At 36.2% G+C, this 18,900-nt stretch overlaps 1 protein-coding gene across 1 annotated transcript in view; it reads right to left on the bottom strand.

Annotated features, from left to right (window-relative positions):
• Window positions 1-18,900, bottom strand: part of LOC137393845 (uncharacterized) — a 125,803-nt gene that overhangs the window by 55,706 nt on the left and 51,197 nt on the right. Inside the window, exons 41-55 of the mRNA XM_068080555.1 lie at window positions 18,621-18,755; window positions 18,208-18,337; window positions 17,151-17,375; window positions 16,732-16,886; window positions 15,537-15,748; window positions 15,214-15,418; window positions 11,891-11,987; window positions 9,270-9,498; window positions 8,491-8,751; window positions 6,103-6,184; window positions 4,633-4,836; window positions 3,351-3,488; window positions 2,680-2,798; window positions 1,050-1,107; window positions 403-579 (exon numbers count right to left, since the gene is read on the bottom strand). Coding sequence (XP_067936656.1) covers window positions 403-579; window positions 1,050-1,107; window positions 2,680-2,798; window positions 3,351-3,488; window positions 4,633-4,836; window positions 6,103-6,184; window positions 8,491-8,751; window positions 9,270-9,498; window positions 11,891-11,987; window positions 15,214-15,418; window positions 15,537-15,748; window positions 16,732-16,886; window positions 17,151-17,375; window positions 18,208-18,337; window positions 18,621-18,755 — 2,427 coding nt within the window. The remainder of the gene's footprint in view (window positions 1-402; window positions 580-1,049; window positions 1,108-2,679; window positions 2,799-3,350; window positions 3,489-4,632; window positions 4,837-6,102; window positions 6,185-8,490; window positions 8,752-9,269; window positions 9,499-11,890; window positions 11,988-15,213; window positions 15,419-15,536; window positions 15,749-16,731; window positions 16,887-17,150; window positions 17,376-18,207; window positions 18,338-18,620; window positions 18,756-18,900) is intronic.

Here is an 18,900-nt window from a genome sequence, read left to right on the forward strand (position 1 = left end):
ATTTAATAAAGACGCACAACACAATCTAAGATTGTCCGTGCAGAAGGTATGTACAAAAAGGACAAGCCCAAAACATCTAAACCGAACGTAAAACATGCAAATCAGGTATTAGGTATGTTAGCAGACACATGCATTTACAGGGATGAGGTTGTTACATGCAAAGACTGGGAGAGCTTCCACAACAATAAGTATTATTTTCCACCCAAGTTGCTAACCATTTGTTAGATGAAATCTACCAGAGCCCTGAACCGTTCGTTAAATTGTGCATGCAACATGTTACAGAGGTTTGATAAGAAAAAAAGCGCATGACTGTGAGATTGGCATTTGGACAGAAAAAGTTGAGCAAGCAGCTGACATAACGAGTGACATAACGAGTAACATAACGACTAGCATAACCCATACCTGAGTCCTGCGGATCATCACAAACTTCAACCATTGGAAACGATGCCTCAAGATCATTTATGAAAGACAGATAAGCATTCAGGTGCTTCTCTGATCTTTCTTTGACCTCGGCATCGTCCATTGGTCTAGTTTGACCATGGTGCGGATCCACCATAGGTGTGATCATTGCGTTATTGTCTGTATTCCAAAGACAAACAGTACAACGTTAACAACTATCTTTGCAGGAATATTTTAGCATGAAAAACAGAACAGCGTCTAAAAACAGCTGATGCTTTTAAATGATGAATGAGATCTGCCTTTAATGATGAAAATGTATTGAATTCTCAATTTTAAAAATGCTGCGGAATATGTTACAAAAATTACATGTATTCTAGATATGGCATCGTACTAAAAACTAACAGAAAGTGAACGACTGCTTGATTCGTGAGTTGTAGTTTTGAGATGCATGACACACACATGAGCACAGGCTAGGAGATGAAAATGCTTGCTATTCTGGGAGAAGCTTTATGCAGCTGAATGTGCTTTGAGAAAACTGCCATTAAGACGACTAATAAAGATGTGCAACACTCAGTGATAACTCCACAAACAGCGCAACATGCTTGCATGGATGGAGGAAAGCTTGGCCAATATTGTGTAGGCAAACTCACCTTCCGGTTCTTTGAACGTTTGGGCATGAGAAGCTTGCATATGCTCTTCAATATGTTTCTAAAACAAAGCGGGTGAAAATAGCATCGTAGAAGAGTGGCAGATCGCATAAGTGTTTGCTATCATTACTCCTCAGCAGCATACATGTGAGTCACTACTCAGCGGTACGTTAGCTCACAGAGTATGGTTGATGACAGCAATCAAACAATACGAGAGGCTCTCCAAAATACTTATTACATAGCAATAAACCGTAAGAGGATGATAAGCGCGTGTTGGTGAAGGATTTATGGACGAGCAAACAAGACTTGACTGCAGTAGTCAGCTGCGATGTCAGCTCAATTAACAAATAAAAAGATCTCTTTTATGCCAGGAAGAAAAAATATAATTATATATTTATGAAAAAAGTATATATGTAATAAAGCATGCATTTCTATATTAAATAGAAACTGATGTGTGCAAAGGTTACAATAAAGGTTAAACATAGCTCACCATGAGCCTTCTCAAATTTGATCACACAAAAGCGATCCTACGGTATCAAGTACTGACTTATATTAAACAGCATAACTCTATGATACTGACCATCCACAAAGGGAAGAAGCAGAAGGTATCTTACAAAGGCTGCAGACTTATCACTGGGGCAGCATCCAAAGCCTACACACTTTCCAAAAATAGTTACCAACTATTTATTTTTAAATACTTTATTTTAAAAATAAATAGTTTTTTATTTTATTTTTACTTTATTTTTTAAATACTTTATTTTTCGAGAGGTTTTTTATGAAATAATTTATAATCACTCGGCAACAAACAACAATCAACATTATACTGTAGCTATGGGTATGTAGCAGATTATTCATACTGCTAACTAAAAATATTAAAGGATTATCAACTTATCATTTACTTTTGTTAGGGCTTTTTGCAGAACATTGTTTAACCTAACATTTGTCACAGCCATAAATCTTACTACCAATATGACTACGGGTGTGTTGACATTGCACTCATATTTTTAAAGACATATTATTAAAGAATTGAAGGCTATTGTGCGCTGCTGTCTACTATTACGAGCAATATTATATAGCTACAGTACTAGTGTTAAAGTCGGAAAAGATTATTACAACTTGATTGTTTATAGCATTTTGATCAAATTTATTTAACTATTATACAAAAAATGCATAGTTTTCTTTTTCTTCAGCTTCACTAAAACTATGAACACCTAGTTTTAAAATTGATCTTTGTACAACCTTATATGAACCTTATATATATGAAGCTTTTATATATGAAGCTTTTATATATGAAGCTTTTATATATGAAGCTTTTATATATGAACCTTATATATATGAAGCTTTTATATATGAAGCTTTTATATATGAAGCTTTTATATATGAAGCTTTTATATATGAAGCTTTGCGTGAACAGCAGCGACAATCTATTAGTCAAAAGTATTTGGAGGGAGCCATCTAGAATTAGTTGTGATTAGAATATAAAAAAGTTATTTCTGTATAGTTTGTACGAATATATTGTCACACCTCGGTGAAGAGGTGTTACGCACAATGTGTACCTAGAAATGTAGGAGTTAGGAAAAGGGAAGCTGTAGGATTGTGGACGACAGACAATAGCAAAAGATATTTGACTAACCAGGAGAAGATGTTCATCGTCAGCCTCTTCCAAATCGTCTGCGTGTGACGAGCTCACCTCAGCCACAGGGGAGGCCGGCCTATCAGGCTCAGACTCCTCTGGAATAACCAGTGTATGCTCTACAATATACAACATGGTTTAACCCAGTTTATGTCACACACGATATACAACATGGTTTAACCCAGTTTATGTCCCGCACGATATACAACATGGTTTAACCCAGTTTATGTCCCATACGATATACATGGTTTAACCCAGTTTATGTCCCATACGATATACAACATAGTTTAACCCAATTTATGTCCCATACGATATACAACATAGTTTAACCCAATTTATTTCCCATACGATATACAACATGGTTTAACCCAGTTTATGTCCCATACGATAGACAACATGGTTTAACCCAATTTATGTCCCATACGATATACAACATAGTTTAACCCAATTTATTTCCCATACGATATACAACATGGTTTAACCCAGTTTTTGTCCCATACGATATACAACATGGTTTAACCCAGTTTATGTCCCACACGATATACAACGTGAACTATTGTTTAGATGTCGGCAAAAGTGCATAATCATCACATTAAAATGTCTCACGCAAAGTTCTTTATAACAATTATATTATTGATGTCAATAGCATGATCTGTCTAGCTTCTGCTCACCATTCTCTCTGTCGATTCCCAACTCCTTTCTGGCAAGAGCTTTCTCAGATTCACTCGTCACAGGTTTCACTTGATGAATACATTTAATCACAACATCCTCCCGAGAGATTCTCTGCAGAGCACGCTCCAACGTGTTGCCTGTGTGTAACATTGCTCATCAAACAGGAAGTGCATACAACAGAATAGAGTAAGCCTTAATTTGTTAATTTTCAAACGTTCTCTTGACATTGATTTGCAGACAAATCAAAGTCAAGAGAAAATGAAGTGAGTGTAATAGCAGTAGAGGTGAGCCAGTCTAAAAGAAAGCCTACCAAACACTGAGGTCGACCAGACACTAGAGTGTGGTAATATTAAACTAGAAGTGTAACCGTTTGCTTGCAATTAACATAACCTCGTGACTAACTCGAAATATGTACCAACGACAAAGCAATATTTGTAAAATATTCTGCGGATTCAAATCAAATGGCATAAAGTAGATTGGGAAATCCTAACTGCATGTGTAAAGTCAATTGTGCAGAGACCTCCTTCTAGTAAGTTACAACACCACCAAAAAGAAGTCTTTTCTCTTTTGCAAGTATGATTCTTTTAAATACCTCGATAATGAACTTACTAAATATTTAGTATATAATTATATATATTATACATACATATATTATATGCATAATTATATAGTCCTATAATTAATTTCTAGATGACATTGACATTTGAATTTCAAGGCAACATTGTCAAGAATGTGAGATGTCGAGGGTGCTGAGCAACTGTCGGAGATAAAAAGTGTAGAGGATGTGAAATGTGTGAAACAACTGTGCATTAGAAAGGCGAGAAAAAATGAATTTAAAGATTGCAAATGGGGAAATTTGATACTAAAAATCGTCTAGCGTGAGCAGACTGTTTATATTTAGCGATATTCCAGAGCATATAGTCGATATTCCAGAGCATATAGTCGCCCACTCATTGTCTACCATACATGGCTAGATGGAATTCAAAGCACCAGCTCATACTGAAATAGACTGCTCGCTGCAGAATTAATCAACAACAGATGAGGCTTTCGATGCCTCCAAAACAAAGAGCAGCTGAATTGGTATATGATGATAGCGCAGCAGCCGGCAAGCTGCCAGTGGCATACTTATTCACTTTTGCATTCGTTTAAATGACATTTACATACCAGGCAGATATAAATAAATAAAGGAATTCCAGAGATATATTTCACCATCAATCCTAATGTACTTTGACAATGATTTGGACATATGACAATGGCAGGAGAAATGGCCTGTCAACCTACCGGTTGCCATGATTCCCGCTTGCTTCAACCACAGCTGCAACATGGACAGGGCTTGCTTGTCCTCGTCCCCTCTGCTACTCTGCAGTCGATCTACATCTTTGTTGGCAATGCCTAGTTCCGTAGCGAGAAGGGGCCAGTCACTGCCCACTTCCTTAGCTATCTCGCCTAGCCTTAGATTGGCACTGACTATATTCTCAGATATGTCTGAAATGATTTAGAATTCAACTTTCAACTCAGCTATCAACTCAGTCATGGCAACAGTCACCAGCACATTGAGTTACGTATTTTGCATACTCAATGTAACCGCACAATTTAAAATATTCATATACTTTGCAAGAATGTCACGCAACATCCTCTTGCTTATTCCAACAAAACCTGTTTGAAACCTGTGCATCCTATCTATACGTTGCAAGACAAATTAAAAGCTTAAGAGAATGTCAGTGTAAGACATGTCTGATCGCAACAGCATACCCATTGTAAACCACCAGTTCATTGTCTGCCTGCATGAATAGAGAATGTAAATCAAATAACTCGGATAATGAAGTTCAAAAACTGGGTACATCTGACAGAGTTATATTGAGCTATATTGAGTTAGATAGAGCTATATTACAGATGCATAGATGTTTTATTATCATATTCTAGAAATCTCATAACTTTTTAATCGGTTTGAATAACTTCAAGCCTTTAAAGTGTTAGAGAGAAACATAATATTTTATTTGCTAATGAAGTTCAAACTGGTTATGCAATATTTTGCCCACTCTCCGTCATGTAAATGCTTTGACTTTAATTTAAATATATTATCTTTATACAAAAGTGTTATCTGTGTGTATGTACGATACAGAAGTGTTATCTGTGTGTATGTACGATACAGAAGTGTTATCTGTGTGTATGTACGATACAGAAGTGTTATCTGTGTGTATGTATGATACAAAAGTGTTATCTGTGTGTATGTACGATACAAAAGTGTTATCTGTGTGTATGTACGATACAGAAGTGTTATCTGTGTGTATGTACGATACAGAAGTGTTATCTGTGTGTATGTACGATACAGAAGTGTTATCTGTGTGTATGTACGATACAAAAGTGTTATCTGTGTGTATGTATGATACAAATGACTGCGAGCTGCTTAGAAATTGGTATAAAAACTACTGACTCACTGGTGGAAGTTTTAAAAATCAAGTTTCCCAAAAAGATGCCAACAGAGATTCCTACTTACAATGTGACATATGTTCATTTAATTGAGAATAGATTTGATCAAAAAATACATAGTTTTTAATATATATAACATAGTTATATATAATTATATATATATAATTATATATATAACATAGTTATATATATTAAATATATAATTATATATATAAATATATATAATATATAGTTATATATAATTATATATAACACGGTAAAGAATAATCTAGCAAACAGACATATGTAAAGCATACACAACAGCAATAAATCAGTACTCACAGGATACTCCATGATCTCTATAGAACTTGTACCTCTCATTAAAATCTGCAGTGCGACTGAGATCGACATCAGAGGCAGTGCGCTGAAGGGAGGCAAGTAAAAATATGATCAGAATATAAACACTTTTTATTAACTCCAACTCAGCTTGTTTCAATAAGCATTTCTGACTAATGATCCGCTCAGTAATAGAGTTTTTCTAATATGCACGAGCTTTAAGTTCGCTAGTTTCATACTTTCTAAAACATATAAACACATTTGCGATATGTATATATATAATAATAATATGTAATATGTATAAACACTCTTTAAGATATTTTTAGACACAGTGAATATGTATTTTTTTCCTATTTTTAGTTCTAAAACATTTTTTTGCAAACCGGTGGGTGAATATGACCAACAGGACCTTTGTTTAGCAAGGGAAAAAGATGTTTTGCAGATAGCAGAAATAGCATCTTCAGATGAACAGATCAGAATAACAATAAAAAGTATGAACCGGTTATTTAACAGCCACCACATGGTTGCATCTATATAGCCAAATATAGCAATCAATAGACAGATAAGCAAGACTTGGTCTGTTAAAAGCCCTTTGTAACAGATGATATGCTATGCGAGCCCTTTGTAACAGATGATATGCTATGCGAGCCCTTTGTAACAGATGATATGCTATGCGAGCCCTTTGTAACAGATGATATGCTATGCGAGCCCTTTGTAACAGATGATATACTATGAGAGACTTGAACCTTCTCACTTGGCTAGAATGTAGAAACTCCAAAGAGATCTACCAAAGCGTACAAGTTTTCACATGAAGGTTTTTGAGGAATTTTTAATTTATTCAAGGGTAAAACTGCGTATATCTAAATTAGCCCCAGTATTTTGCTATTCTGTGACATATATACATATAAGCGCAATTTTTCTCAAATTCTTTTTGTGGAAGTCTTGTTGAAACTGTAGCTCTTCTTAAAACTAATAACTGTAAGATGCAGTACTATGACTGACACCAACTAAGAGAACAAGTCATGACTTAATATTGGAAGTGAACTGGATCTGCCGAGGCTCTTTAAGGAGTTGAGATTGCATTTATCAAATGTATCGTCTGCTCACTGGTAGTTTTAATCACAACACGAGACACTTTAAACAAATGTACATATTTGTATTATTAATACAACCGCAATATAAAATACATTTATTGTGCCATATCGCAATAATGTCCCAACTGATTCAAGGCAGTATGATAGTCTAGAAAACCAGTACTTCGGAGGAAGTGATTATCGTGGCAAAAGCTACAACTCCATTTGACTATTAAACATGTTCTAAAAGCAAACATTTGATAAGCAGAAGAAAGCGAACTTATATCGACTACCGCGACCATCAACAGAGATTGTGACACAAGATCATAGAGCCCACGATAATACCAGAGTGGAAACCCTGAGATCTAAAGGTGCTGAACCAATGGTTTAAAAGCGGGGTAATCAAAGAAGCAGCATCGCTCTAACAGGACTAAGATCACACTTTATTAGTGTCAGCAGTCAGCGATCTAGATTGCTCTAACATGATGGAATCATGATAATAATCAGAATATTTTAAAGTCACGTATTTCCAGAGATTTTTATATCAATCTTATCCTAAAACAAAAAAGACACAGAACACAGCTTAAAAGAAAGTAGAGGCAGCACGCTGCGAAAGAATAGCGGCCAATATTCCAAAATGTAACATAGAGAGTGATGGCTTACAGCTCTCGGGGGTCAAAGCATTTGATCAGGCAAAAGGCAAAGCATTGCACATACACAATAGCTTAATCACATATATAAAAAAAACTATCACTTTTCCAGATGGCTGCAGACGACCTGGTTTCAAGTCTTATGCAATACAACTATCATTTTCAACTTGTCAAAAATGGCATTCCCTCAAGCCTTGCAAAGAATGATGTGACAAATTCTCAATTAGAACTCATAAAATTGGCACAGCTACAATTAGCTAATTCTGACTGATAATCAGGTGGTAAGCCAGCAAAGCTTCCTGCCCTATTCTTATGGCTACTAATCATGCATTGCATTAGCATCAGAAATTCACACTTTAGGTATTATATAATGAATGAAAAGAGCAACTGAGTACGGGGATTTTAGTAAAAGAATTAATGGAAAGGCTGAAGAAATAAACTAGAGGGGGCAACTCCTCTACCTGCGCATGCCTAGGCCTCGGCAAAGCTATGTATATCTACAGTTTTAATTCATGTAATTAGTGGAGACAACAAACTATGCAGAATCAGTTAATAGTAGTGTACAATGCGAGCATAATAGAATAACACAGTGGAGAAAATTCCGGATGTGGTTACAAATAGAAGCACTAACATACTACATGAAATTTAAAGAAATGCTGTCAGACACATACCTGGTCCTCGTTGTACTCGGGAAGTGTTATCTGCAAATTGCACAGAGGAACCTGTGAAGGTTCACCCTTCGCGACTTTGCGTTCTCGCATAAATGCGATTCTACCCGTTGGCTCCTTCTCAGCATCTCGAATCCGCACAATAAAGGGGAGACGATTTTCATGGAATGCTTGGAAATTTATATGCAGTTGAGCATCATTAGTTCTGGTTATAGGCACGAGATTGCCTGCCATCTCGAGCCATTGCTCCTTGTTCTCCAGCACCTACAGCCATTCGCAGAACATGTTGAGTAAGTAACACCTGAGTCACTAACGCATGCCGCAGGACAGCTTGTTAGCCGCTCAGTAAACACTGAGTGAGTTGCACTGAACTTAACTAACATATTTCCTACTTTCAGTTGTTAACATCATTATAAAACAATATATAACAATATAAAACAATATAAAACAATATATAACAATATAAAACAACAAAAACGTTATATTTTTACTCTACCCAAGAGTTTTATTGTTCTTCCATAACTGATATTTTTTCGAGTGGAACAATGAGAAAAAAGATGCGTGTGAATAATTTAACACTTCTAACCACACGAGTATAAACCTGTGTAAACCGGTTGAATATCTGGATGTCATTACGTTGCTTTCACCACAATAAATACTTATTATTCAATTATGCAACCTAAATTTTGGCAATTTCACAGAATAGTGCATTTTCAACAGCATTCTCATTTCTGTGCTCATTTTACAGCATGCAGCTCAGACTAAAGCTTTCCATAAATCACCTCAATGTCTCGGCTGCGAGCGACCTCAGAGAAGTACTGCTGGGTTTCCAGTGTTTTATCAATCTTATCATCAGTCATGCAGAAGACGCGGAGTCGCGCCTCCCTGTCCTCATGCCGCTTGCCGAACACAACAAAGCGGGACATAAATGGCACATTGCAGAGCTCTTTGTAGAGAGTGTTGGCCATAGTAGTCACCTCTGAGACGAGCTGGTAGTCGACGAGCCAGAACCTGAGAAGTTGAAATAACTCAAGAGATGAACGAGAGTAGCAGACCCACTTTTATTATTTAAACTCCGTATTCAAGCTAATCAAATTAAATTCGCCTCCAATCTTGATGGCCCAATAACGGAATTGGTTTGAAAATCAGGGCGTATGAAACTTGTTATTATAGCCACTGCAAAATGGAAGTATCTCAGTTATTCCAGGGATGAAAAAGCATGTGGGAACATTCTCCGCAGCGATTATAAATTAGCGTAAAACAATAGATAAAAGGTCAGAATGTCACACTAATGTTGGCACATTCCAGTGAAATACAAATGCCAGTAAAATGACGATTTGAATAATCAAACAGCAGTACAGAAAATAAAAGCTAAGGCAGTGAATTGCTGATGGACGTGACAAAAGGTACGATAACTTTATACAGTCTAGCATTGGCAATGATAAATAGACATGCAATTCTATATACATAGTTAGAGATATTCAGAGCAGGACTAAATGTAGGAGACTAATAACAATAGAAGAAAATGTCAGCTGCTTTGACTGCTGAATTGTTTCCACTTGAATCAGGACTGACAGTATCGGTATAATTCTGAATACGAGATAGTCCAAAGCCAATGAGAATACATGTAAATGCGAATTTTGTGATTTCCTTTGATTTAGTTTCATTTTATAAATATTGTAAAAAAGCTTTAGTTTTGTAATATTTGTCATTGGGTCACAGAGTCTCAACTAATATACACGGCTTTTTCACTAGAATGACAAAGCAATTGCACACCAAAGATGCTCTGTCATCAATATCACAAAAAGGAAAAAAGTGTTTGATCATCACATCTCAAAAGTTAAATAAAATGTAACCCCGCCCTTGACAGTTTGAACAGCAATCGTAATCATTAGAAACCATTAGAAATAATGTTGAGTGTTACTCATTACTTGACAGCATGCTTTCTATCACTATCTGAATTCTGACTATAAAACTTTGGCTGCAACAGCCCTGTTATGAATACACTTTGAGAGATTAACTTTTAGCTAACTTTTATACAGAAATAAGCCTACAGCACATCACTTCACTTTATACTTGTGCAGCTAATAGTGCATTGTCAAACCAATTGACAAGCGCACAGCACATTATTATGAAAGACAAATTTCCTTTCATAATATGTATGTCAAATGAGTGCTTGAGACTTGTGATAGCCACTAGAAAACCATTTCTAGATACCTTCTAAATGCCATGGCAGCAGTTTAGACGCAATTGTAAAGCCATTGAAGGAAGTTTAAACAGAATTGTAAATCTGGCAAAAATGTGGAGACTAACATGCCACATACTCATAGAGAGCACATATAATAATGGTTACTGCCAAGGAACCTAGCATATGCACTCAATATGGACCATGATATTAGCTCTAAGCTAAGAAGTTAGATGTGAACCTTCAACACCTCTGTAAGAATATGTGACTAGAAAACCAACCGAACAAGCTTTGCAAACTTTGCAAGAAAAAAAACCATTTTGCTATTGTTCTGAAGCCTGGCAACCAGCTTATTACAACCCCGAGACAGGCTTGTATCACAATTTTACATATAAGAAACTTTTGGGCAGTTTCAATAGGAATGCTAGTGGCTGAAATTTGAGGCTGTTTGGAATGTTTAGCAATTTGATGGTGTCAGGGTATGATCGAATTATTACTTGTAAATGGCCGAACACTTTTTTGAAACACGATTAAAACAGAACAGCAAATGCCATATATCAGAACATAAAAGAAATATTTCAACATTTTTGTACAAATTTAGTAAATTATAAGTTTATATGCGAGTATAAGTTATAACTTTATGCATGAATTTAGTTGGAGTTCAAATAGCTCTTTGGAGATACATGTAGTAGTGCAGGGTAAAAGGAGTGCCTATAGGACTGAAGTGAGTTCTTCAAGTCCATGTGCTAAAGGAACGCGCATCGACTCATAAAAAATGATCCATTTTTATAAATATTTCAAACAGATTATAACAAATCACTAATAATAATAAACTCAACCAATTATTTATACCTATCCCTTCATAAGACTTCGCTGATCATCGCTTAAGAATAAAGGCATGATCGACTCTTAAAGCCATTAGCTACAGCTATAATTCTACATTTATTGGCCGTAGAGTTGTCTACTCTCCGTTGGTGAGTTGAAACAGATTACAGTATAAGGATTAAATGAAGCTTTACACAACATAAAAAAATACCCTTCTATGTACCGGTACAAAATCTATGATTAGTTGCTCAAAATGCATAAATGTATGAAGAACCGGAGAGGGATATTCGCTCATGAACAGGTAACTTTTCACGTGACATATTAAAACATAAATTATATGTAAGTAGTACAGGGATATGAGAATCAACGAACATGCCAAGAGACTATAGCTACCTGGCAGAATATGTAGTGGTGAATGAGACGCAGTCATCTATGAATGTTAGCCTCTGGTCATTTGTGATGTCTTTCCACTCAGCCATCTTACACCCATCTGAGAAAGAGCAAGATGCTATACAACAGCTCGCTAATAATGCTCATCGTAGTCAGAGATGAGAAAATATTCTGACCATACTTGGAATAGATATATGAAAAGAAGTGAAGGGGGTTCCAAGGAACTCTGATAGATAAAAAGTTACGTCAGCTTATATTTGTTTAGAAAAACTTAAACCTGGCATATATGTAAGATCTCAAGCAGTGTATAGTAGCTGCTCCAGTCATGTTTTTAAAATATTCTGATGATCAAATAGGGTTTAAAACAACAATACCATTTATTGACAATAAGCAAGACAGCAAAGACTAAAAACAACTTGTGCGCGTTAATTAGCTTCGATAAAAAAGCAAAAGCACACTAACATCTTCATTGTGCACAAGGAAAACAAAGTAAATAATCACAGAAAAAATGTACAATAATGCAATTTCGACCTTCAAACCATCAGATGTTATAAGATTACTTTGGGTGAGGACAAACCTGGCCATGCTAAGTAATACTGCTAGTAGTCTTCTACTATGAACATGCATGAATGTTGTATATGTTCAGTTTATACACTTACATATGAATGTTGTACATGTTCAGTTTATACACTTACATATGAATGTTGTACATGTTCAGTTTATACACTTACATATGAATGTTGTATATGTTCAGTTTATACACTTACATATGAATGTTGTATATGTTCAATTTATACACTTACATATGAATGTTGTATATGTTCAGTTTATACACTTACATATGAATGTTGTATATGTTCAATTTATACACTTACATATGAATGTTGTATATGTTCAATTTATACACTTACATATGAATGTTGTACATGTTCAGTTTATACACTTACATATGAATGTTGTACATGTTCAGTTTATATACTTACATATGTATGTTGTATATGTTCAGTTTATGTACTTACATATGTATGTTGTATATGTTCAGTTTATACACTTGCATATGAATGATGTATATGTTCAATTTATACACTTACATATGAATGTTGTATATGTTCAATTTATACACTTACATATGAATGTTGTACATGTTCAATTTATACACTTACATATGAATGTTGTACATGTTCAGTTTATATACTTACATATGTATGTTGTATATGTTCAGTTTATGTACTTACATATGAATGTTGTATATGTTCAATTTATACACTTACATATGAATGTTGTATATGTTCAATTTATACACTTACATATGAATGTTGTACATGTTCAATTTATACACTTACATATGAATGTTGTACATGTTCAGTTTATACACTTACATATGAATGTTGTACATGTTCAGTTTATATACTTACATATGTATGTTGTATATGTTCAGTTTATGTACTTACATATGTATGTTGTATATGTTCAGTTTATACACTTACATATGAATGTTGTATATGTTCAGTTCATACACTTACATTAGAATGTTGTATATGTTCAATTTATACACTTACATATGAATGTTGTATATGTTCAGTTCATACACTTACATTAGAATGTTGTATATGTTCAATTTATACACTTACATATGAATGTTGTACATGTTCAGTTTATACCCTTACATATGAATGTTGTATATGTTCAGTTTATACACTTACATATGAATGTTGTACATGTTCAGTTTATACCCTTACATATGAATGTTGTATATGTTCAGTTTATACACTTACATATGAATGTTGTATATGTTCAATTTATACACTTACATATGAATGTTGTATATGTTCAATTTATACACTTACATATGAATGTTGTACATGTTCAATTTATACACTTACATATGAATGTTGTACATGTTCAGTTTATACATTTACATATGAATGTTGTACATGTTCAGTTTATATACTTACATATGTATGTTGTACATGTTCAGTTTATGTACTTACATATGTATGTTGTATATGTTCAGTTTATACACTTGCATATGAATGATGTATATGTTCAGTTTATCAACTTAAACATGTATGTTCTATATGTTTGGTGTGTATGATTAGTTTATAAACTTCTACATGTACGTTGCGTATGTTCAGTTTATCACACGCTTAAGAAGAACACATTTACAACAAATCATGAAATTTAACTTTACAACAGAAGTGAGACATTTCTGCACGCAAGCTAACACCCGGCAATCAAGCACAAGTAGAACCAGGAAAGATAACCACATAAATTTTAGCTCTTTTTCCAGATAGCTATACTACCAAAGAACGTGTGTTTAGAGAGGTAAACCAAGTCCCATTGGGAAGTCAAGATTGACTGAAATAGTTTTCACAAGATTTCTTCAATGTAATTAAGCCAGTGAGCACCTTTTCATTTAAATTTATCCTAGTCAAACTGATTGTATGATATGATGGAGCCGGTGTGTCAAGTCAGGGTAGTATAAACATGACTCAGCAAGTAAAACAAACTCAGCTGCTAACTCAAACAACAAAATAGGAACTTATTAAAGTTTTACAGAAGAATAAATATACAGCGTGAGAAAATGAATAAACATAAAAGCTGTGCTTATGAACAGCTCACCACAAGCACGGCGTCTGCCTACAGCCACAACCATGTTGCTACTTATGAAACAGGGGTGAACAAAAAACTATAAAATCGTGATGCTTAGGTAGCAAAAGATATATATGCAAGAGCACTCTAACGTAGCATATAGTTGATGCGAAAAGTAGAGATGCGAAGGTCTCAGCCACTAACTACTACGGGCAGTAAGACACCCTAAAGACTAACGTAAAAAGATAGTTGACGTTGCAAACAATGAAAGAAGAGCATAGAATGAGATCGACGTGATGCTTGACAACATCTTAAATCATAATTAATGGAAACTAGCACAGATTTGCTGAGAAAATAGTTAATTGGATCGGATAACAAACCCGTGTGCCAGTCATGTGCCAAAAAGCAAGGCATTTTTTTCGTTGATTGATCAATTGCTATGACATTGTTTGGTGGCTCAGAGGAATTACTACCAGGTGATTAGCTATCCAATTTTTACTGCCTACCCTGTACATCACATTTTACAGCCCTTTTATTGGCTATCATATGATAGCAGACCTTTCATTGGCTAGCATATGATAGCAGACCTTTCATTGGCTATCATATGATAGCAGACCTTTCATTGGCTATCATATAATAGCAGAGACTAGAGTCACTCAACACATTCATGTGGGATTTGGTAGAAAAACTTGAATAAAGACTAATATTTGATCTCACAGCCTATAAGAACTCACCAGTCATACTTGAGAGGAGTCTGAGTGTGGGCGCCCCTTGAGAATACTGGTTTGTCATGCCCTTGCTCACTGCCTTTGGCAGCGGGAAAGTCAGTGTTATGTGCTTTCTAAACTGTCTCCTTCTTGGTTCCACAGTAATAATGGGACTGACAGCCGCTCTATTGCCATAGAGCTTGGCTACCAGGTCTCCTGGCACGGGCAGTACCTGTAGGCAAGCATATGAGAGTTTCCTAAGAAATGAGCGTGTAAGACAACTGTCAACAACTACATGTAAAAGTGTGTCACATTGTGCGTGACTATGCTCATTCTGCAAGCAATCTTACCTGGAGGCCGATCTTGGTAGGTTTCTTGAGTGCCCCTTCAGGAAACACCGCTTGAGCCTGAGGAACAACGGTAGAACTAATGATAGCGCCTTCAGCGCCTACCATCTTTTTCTCGATCTTCACTCTGGAAACTAAGGCGAAGTATTTGGGAAACTCCGTCGTTACGATCCTGGTTATACGTTTGCTGTCGAGCTCCTCGAGCAGCTCAATGTCTGTGAATGTGCAAAAAAAGGATCAGATTACAAATTCTCATCTGGCCTAATAGGATATTCACGAGGGACATAAATGACGCCTGTGCAGTTTTCAAATGGAAACATTAACATGAAAAATGCCTCTTTGCCAAATCTCTGTACCACTAAAAGTGGATGATAGCGGTAACATAACTGGATAAAGGTTGATGCTGGTGAATGCCATGGAAAGAGTCTGATACCTGATAGCTTAAACAATAGAGCACTGAGAAGCAAGCCTCTAGCAGCTAACCACTAGCAGTTTTTAACCAAGAGATTTGACCAAAGACTTGATGGCTGACTGTTACGAAGGAAGGAGATAAGCAAATGGGCAGTTTGACAGAGGCAAATTACATTTACATTACATCTCAATTTCTTAACAAATGATCGATGCACTTAATCTGTTACAAATGCGCAAAACATTAAAAAAACTTTGTGGGCCCTGAATCTACACGTAGGATAGAGCAGGAACTGACGGCTGACAATAATTAGCTGTTAATCTGGAGATAGCATTGGCTCCTTCAACTCACCGGGCTCATCCTTATCATCATCACTATAGACTAAACCTGTGCAACAGATCATGGTGCTGTACATCTATGTTGCTGTACAAACTATGCATGTACCATATCTTTCAGACTAAACTCGCACCAGCCATAAAATGTATAATAATGAATAAGAAATCTATGAAAAAACCGCGACTTTCAGTCCGGAATATACGGTAGATAAATTGAAATTAGAAGTAGAAATTTTAAAACCAGCGCACAGAGTTATTGTTACGAGCGAGATAACTCCACCAGCTCCACTACTCCGCCCAACTCAGTGGCACAATGCAAATGATAAAATAATATTGTAAATGATAAAATATGTTAATCTAGTTTGCTCTAGTTAATTAAAGCTTGCGATGCTAGTCTCAAAACTATGTCTATGCAAACTGATGTTTCATAGACATGGAAATGGCCCATACTAACCATCAAAACTGTCATTGACAGCTTTGAAGACAAGATCATCTGATGGTACAATTTTGTGTTCTTCCCATTTCTTGCCATCGTCACTCCTGAGTACCTGAATTTGCCTCTCGTGTCCTCTCAGAGAGGCAAAGTGAGGGATCTCAATAATTACAGGCCTAAAAATAGAGTGCAATTCTCTCTGATATATCGCAAGCATATATAATAGTAATGTATAGGGAGGTATCTTACGAGGCTGCCCCGTATCTGCGTCACTGATTACCCTCCTTGTCAGCCGACTATCGCTATACTAACTTGAAATAGTAATAATAATATAACAGGTAGAAATGCACATCGAACAGCTGGTAACAAGGCTGGGAGACTCTGATAAATTTGTGCAAAAAGATTGTATGAGTCAGCGTTATTTTAGTTGTGATACTCACCCCAGGAAAGAGGTCCCAACTGGCCCCAAACTGACTATACGAGATGCTAAGGCTTCGCTGTCATTCAGAGGAGGCGGAGTTGATAGTTTCTCTTTCTTGAGCATTCGGCAGGTTATCCTGGTTGGCCCTGTAGCCATACCTGGAGGTATGACAATGCGCACCCCTGCGTGTCTACATCCTCTCATCGCTCCACCCCTTGCATCCACCATGAAGCTCACAAGGAAGCTAAAATGTTAACTTTATTAAAACTTCTGTATAAGAAAGTTCTCAGGCTATAATATGAATGTACCCTACGCAAGTGACGCTGATAAAGAGCACAATTGGGATTTACTGCGTGCCTACTGGATGCCTTTGCAATGCCTACTCAAGGAAAAGCTAACAAGCTATATATACGATATCCCAACATGCAGCTGGAGCATACAACTAGCACTACTAGGCTTCCCGGAATGAGGATTCGCAAGCAGTTTGAAGGAGACGTACAGCTATGACAACGTGCCTTTAGTTTCTATGTCTATGGGATATTTCTGAGTCTATAAGATGTATTGATACAACTGGGTTGCAAGGATAAAGAGCGAGTATTGTTCTAGTCACCAAGTAACAGTGAAATATTAACTGAACAACACTGAATAAAAAAGCACAACATGATAGACTATACCTCTTCCACTGCAGCTTGTCGCTAAAATAAATTCAAGTCAACTTATACAATGCAGCATAATAATGAGCAAAAATCAACACCTAACAACTTTTATATAAAATTTAAAGCATAGCTAAACCCTAGATCACGAGGTAGAAAAAGTATTTTACGATTCATTTTTGCACATTCATCGCCAACAACTGTCGCCTCAGTACAGAGCCTTTGCTCACATTGGTAATAATATTAAACTCGACAAAGAGCTAATCTTTCTAAAATATTCAACAAAAACAGAGCCGTCTAATAATTAGGAAAATATAAAGGCAAGGGTCTGCCCAGATTTGATGTTCATAAGCAGGTGGCTCAATAACTTTGAGTAATATAAATTTTATCAAAAACCAAAGATATAAAGTGCTGTTCGCATACCCAGTGAAGACGGGGGATCTATCAACAACTACATTGTCAGGATTGAAGTCTGTACCGATAGTAGGGCCGCTGTCTGAACCCTCAATGACCTTTTCCCTCCTCAATGTGAACAGACTCCATGGCAGAGACCCTGAACAAGCAGCAAAGTGGTGGTAACAAGTATGACAAGGGGAGCAAGTAGTGATGAGAAGTATGACAAGGGGAGTAAGAGGTGATAAGAAGTATGACAATGGAGAGCAAGTGACAATAACAAGACAAGAAGAGCAAGTGCCCTAGCTGCTCCATACTGAATTCACTGAGACTCAACTTGTTGGTTATAAGCATTTCTACAGAGTGGGTCTCCTTCAAGGTAGGTAAGCAGCTCACATGAACTTGAGAGATCTTAAAATAATAACCAATGTCAAAAGACTTACCAGGAGGAAGGGTGGTGGGAAGGGGTGGAGGAGATGTTGGAGTGCTTGGGTCAGCGAACACTCCCCTTGGACCAACCTTGGGCATGGTACGCGGCAATGATGCCTGCTTTAATTGCGGTTCAGGAGTTGACTCCACTGAAACATGAACAAACAGGTACTGACTGAATGTTGGCCACCGCTACGGAGAATATATAACACTAAAGCTACATGTATGTAATATAGATCATCTAATGTACTGTCAAGTGTGAAAGGATGGAACCATCCTATAAATTTCATAATT

The sequence above is a fragment of the Watersipora subatra genome, chromosome 4 (genome assembly GCF_963576615.1).
Source record: "Watersipora subatra chromosome 4, tzWatSuba1.1, whole genome shotgun sequence".
NCBI lineage: Eukaryota > Metazoa > Bryozoa > Gymnolaemata > Cheilostomatida > Watersiporidae > Watersipora > Watersipora subatra.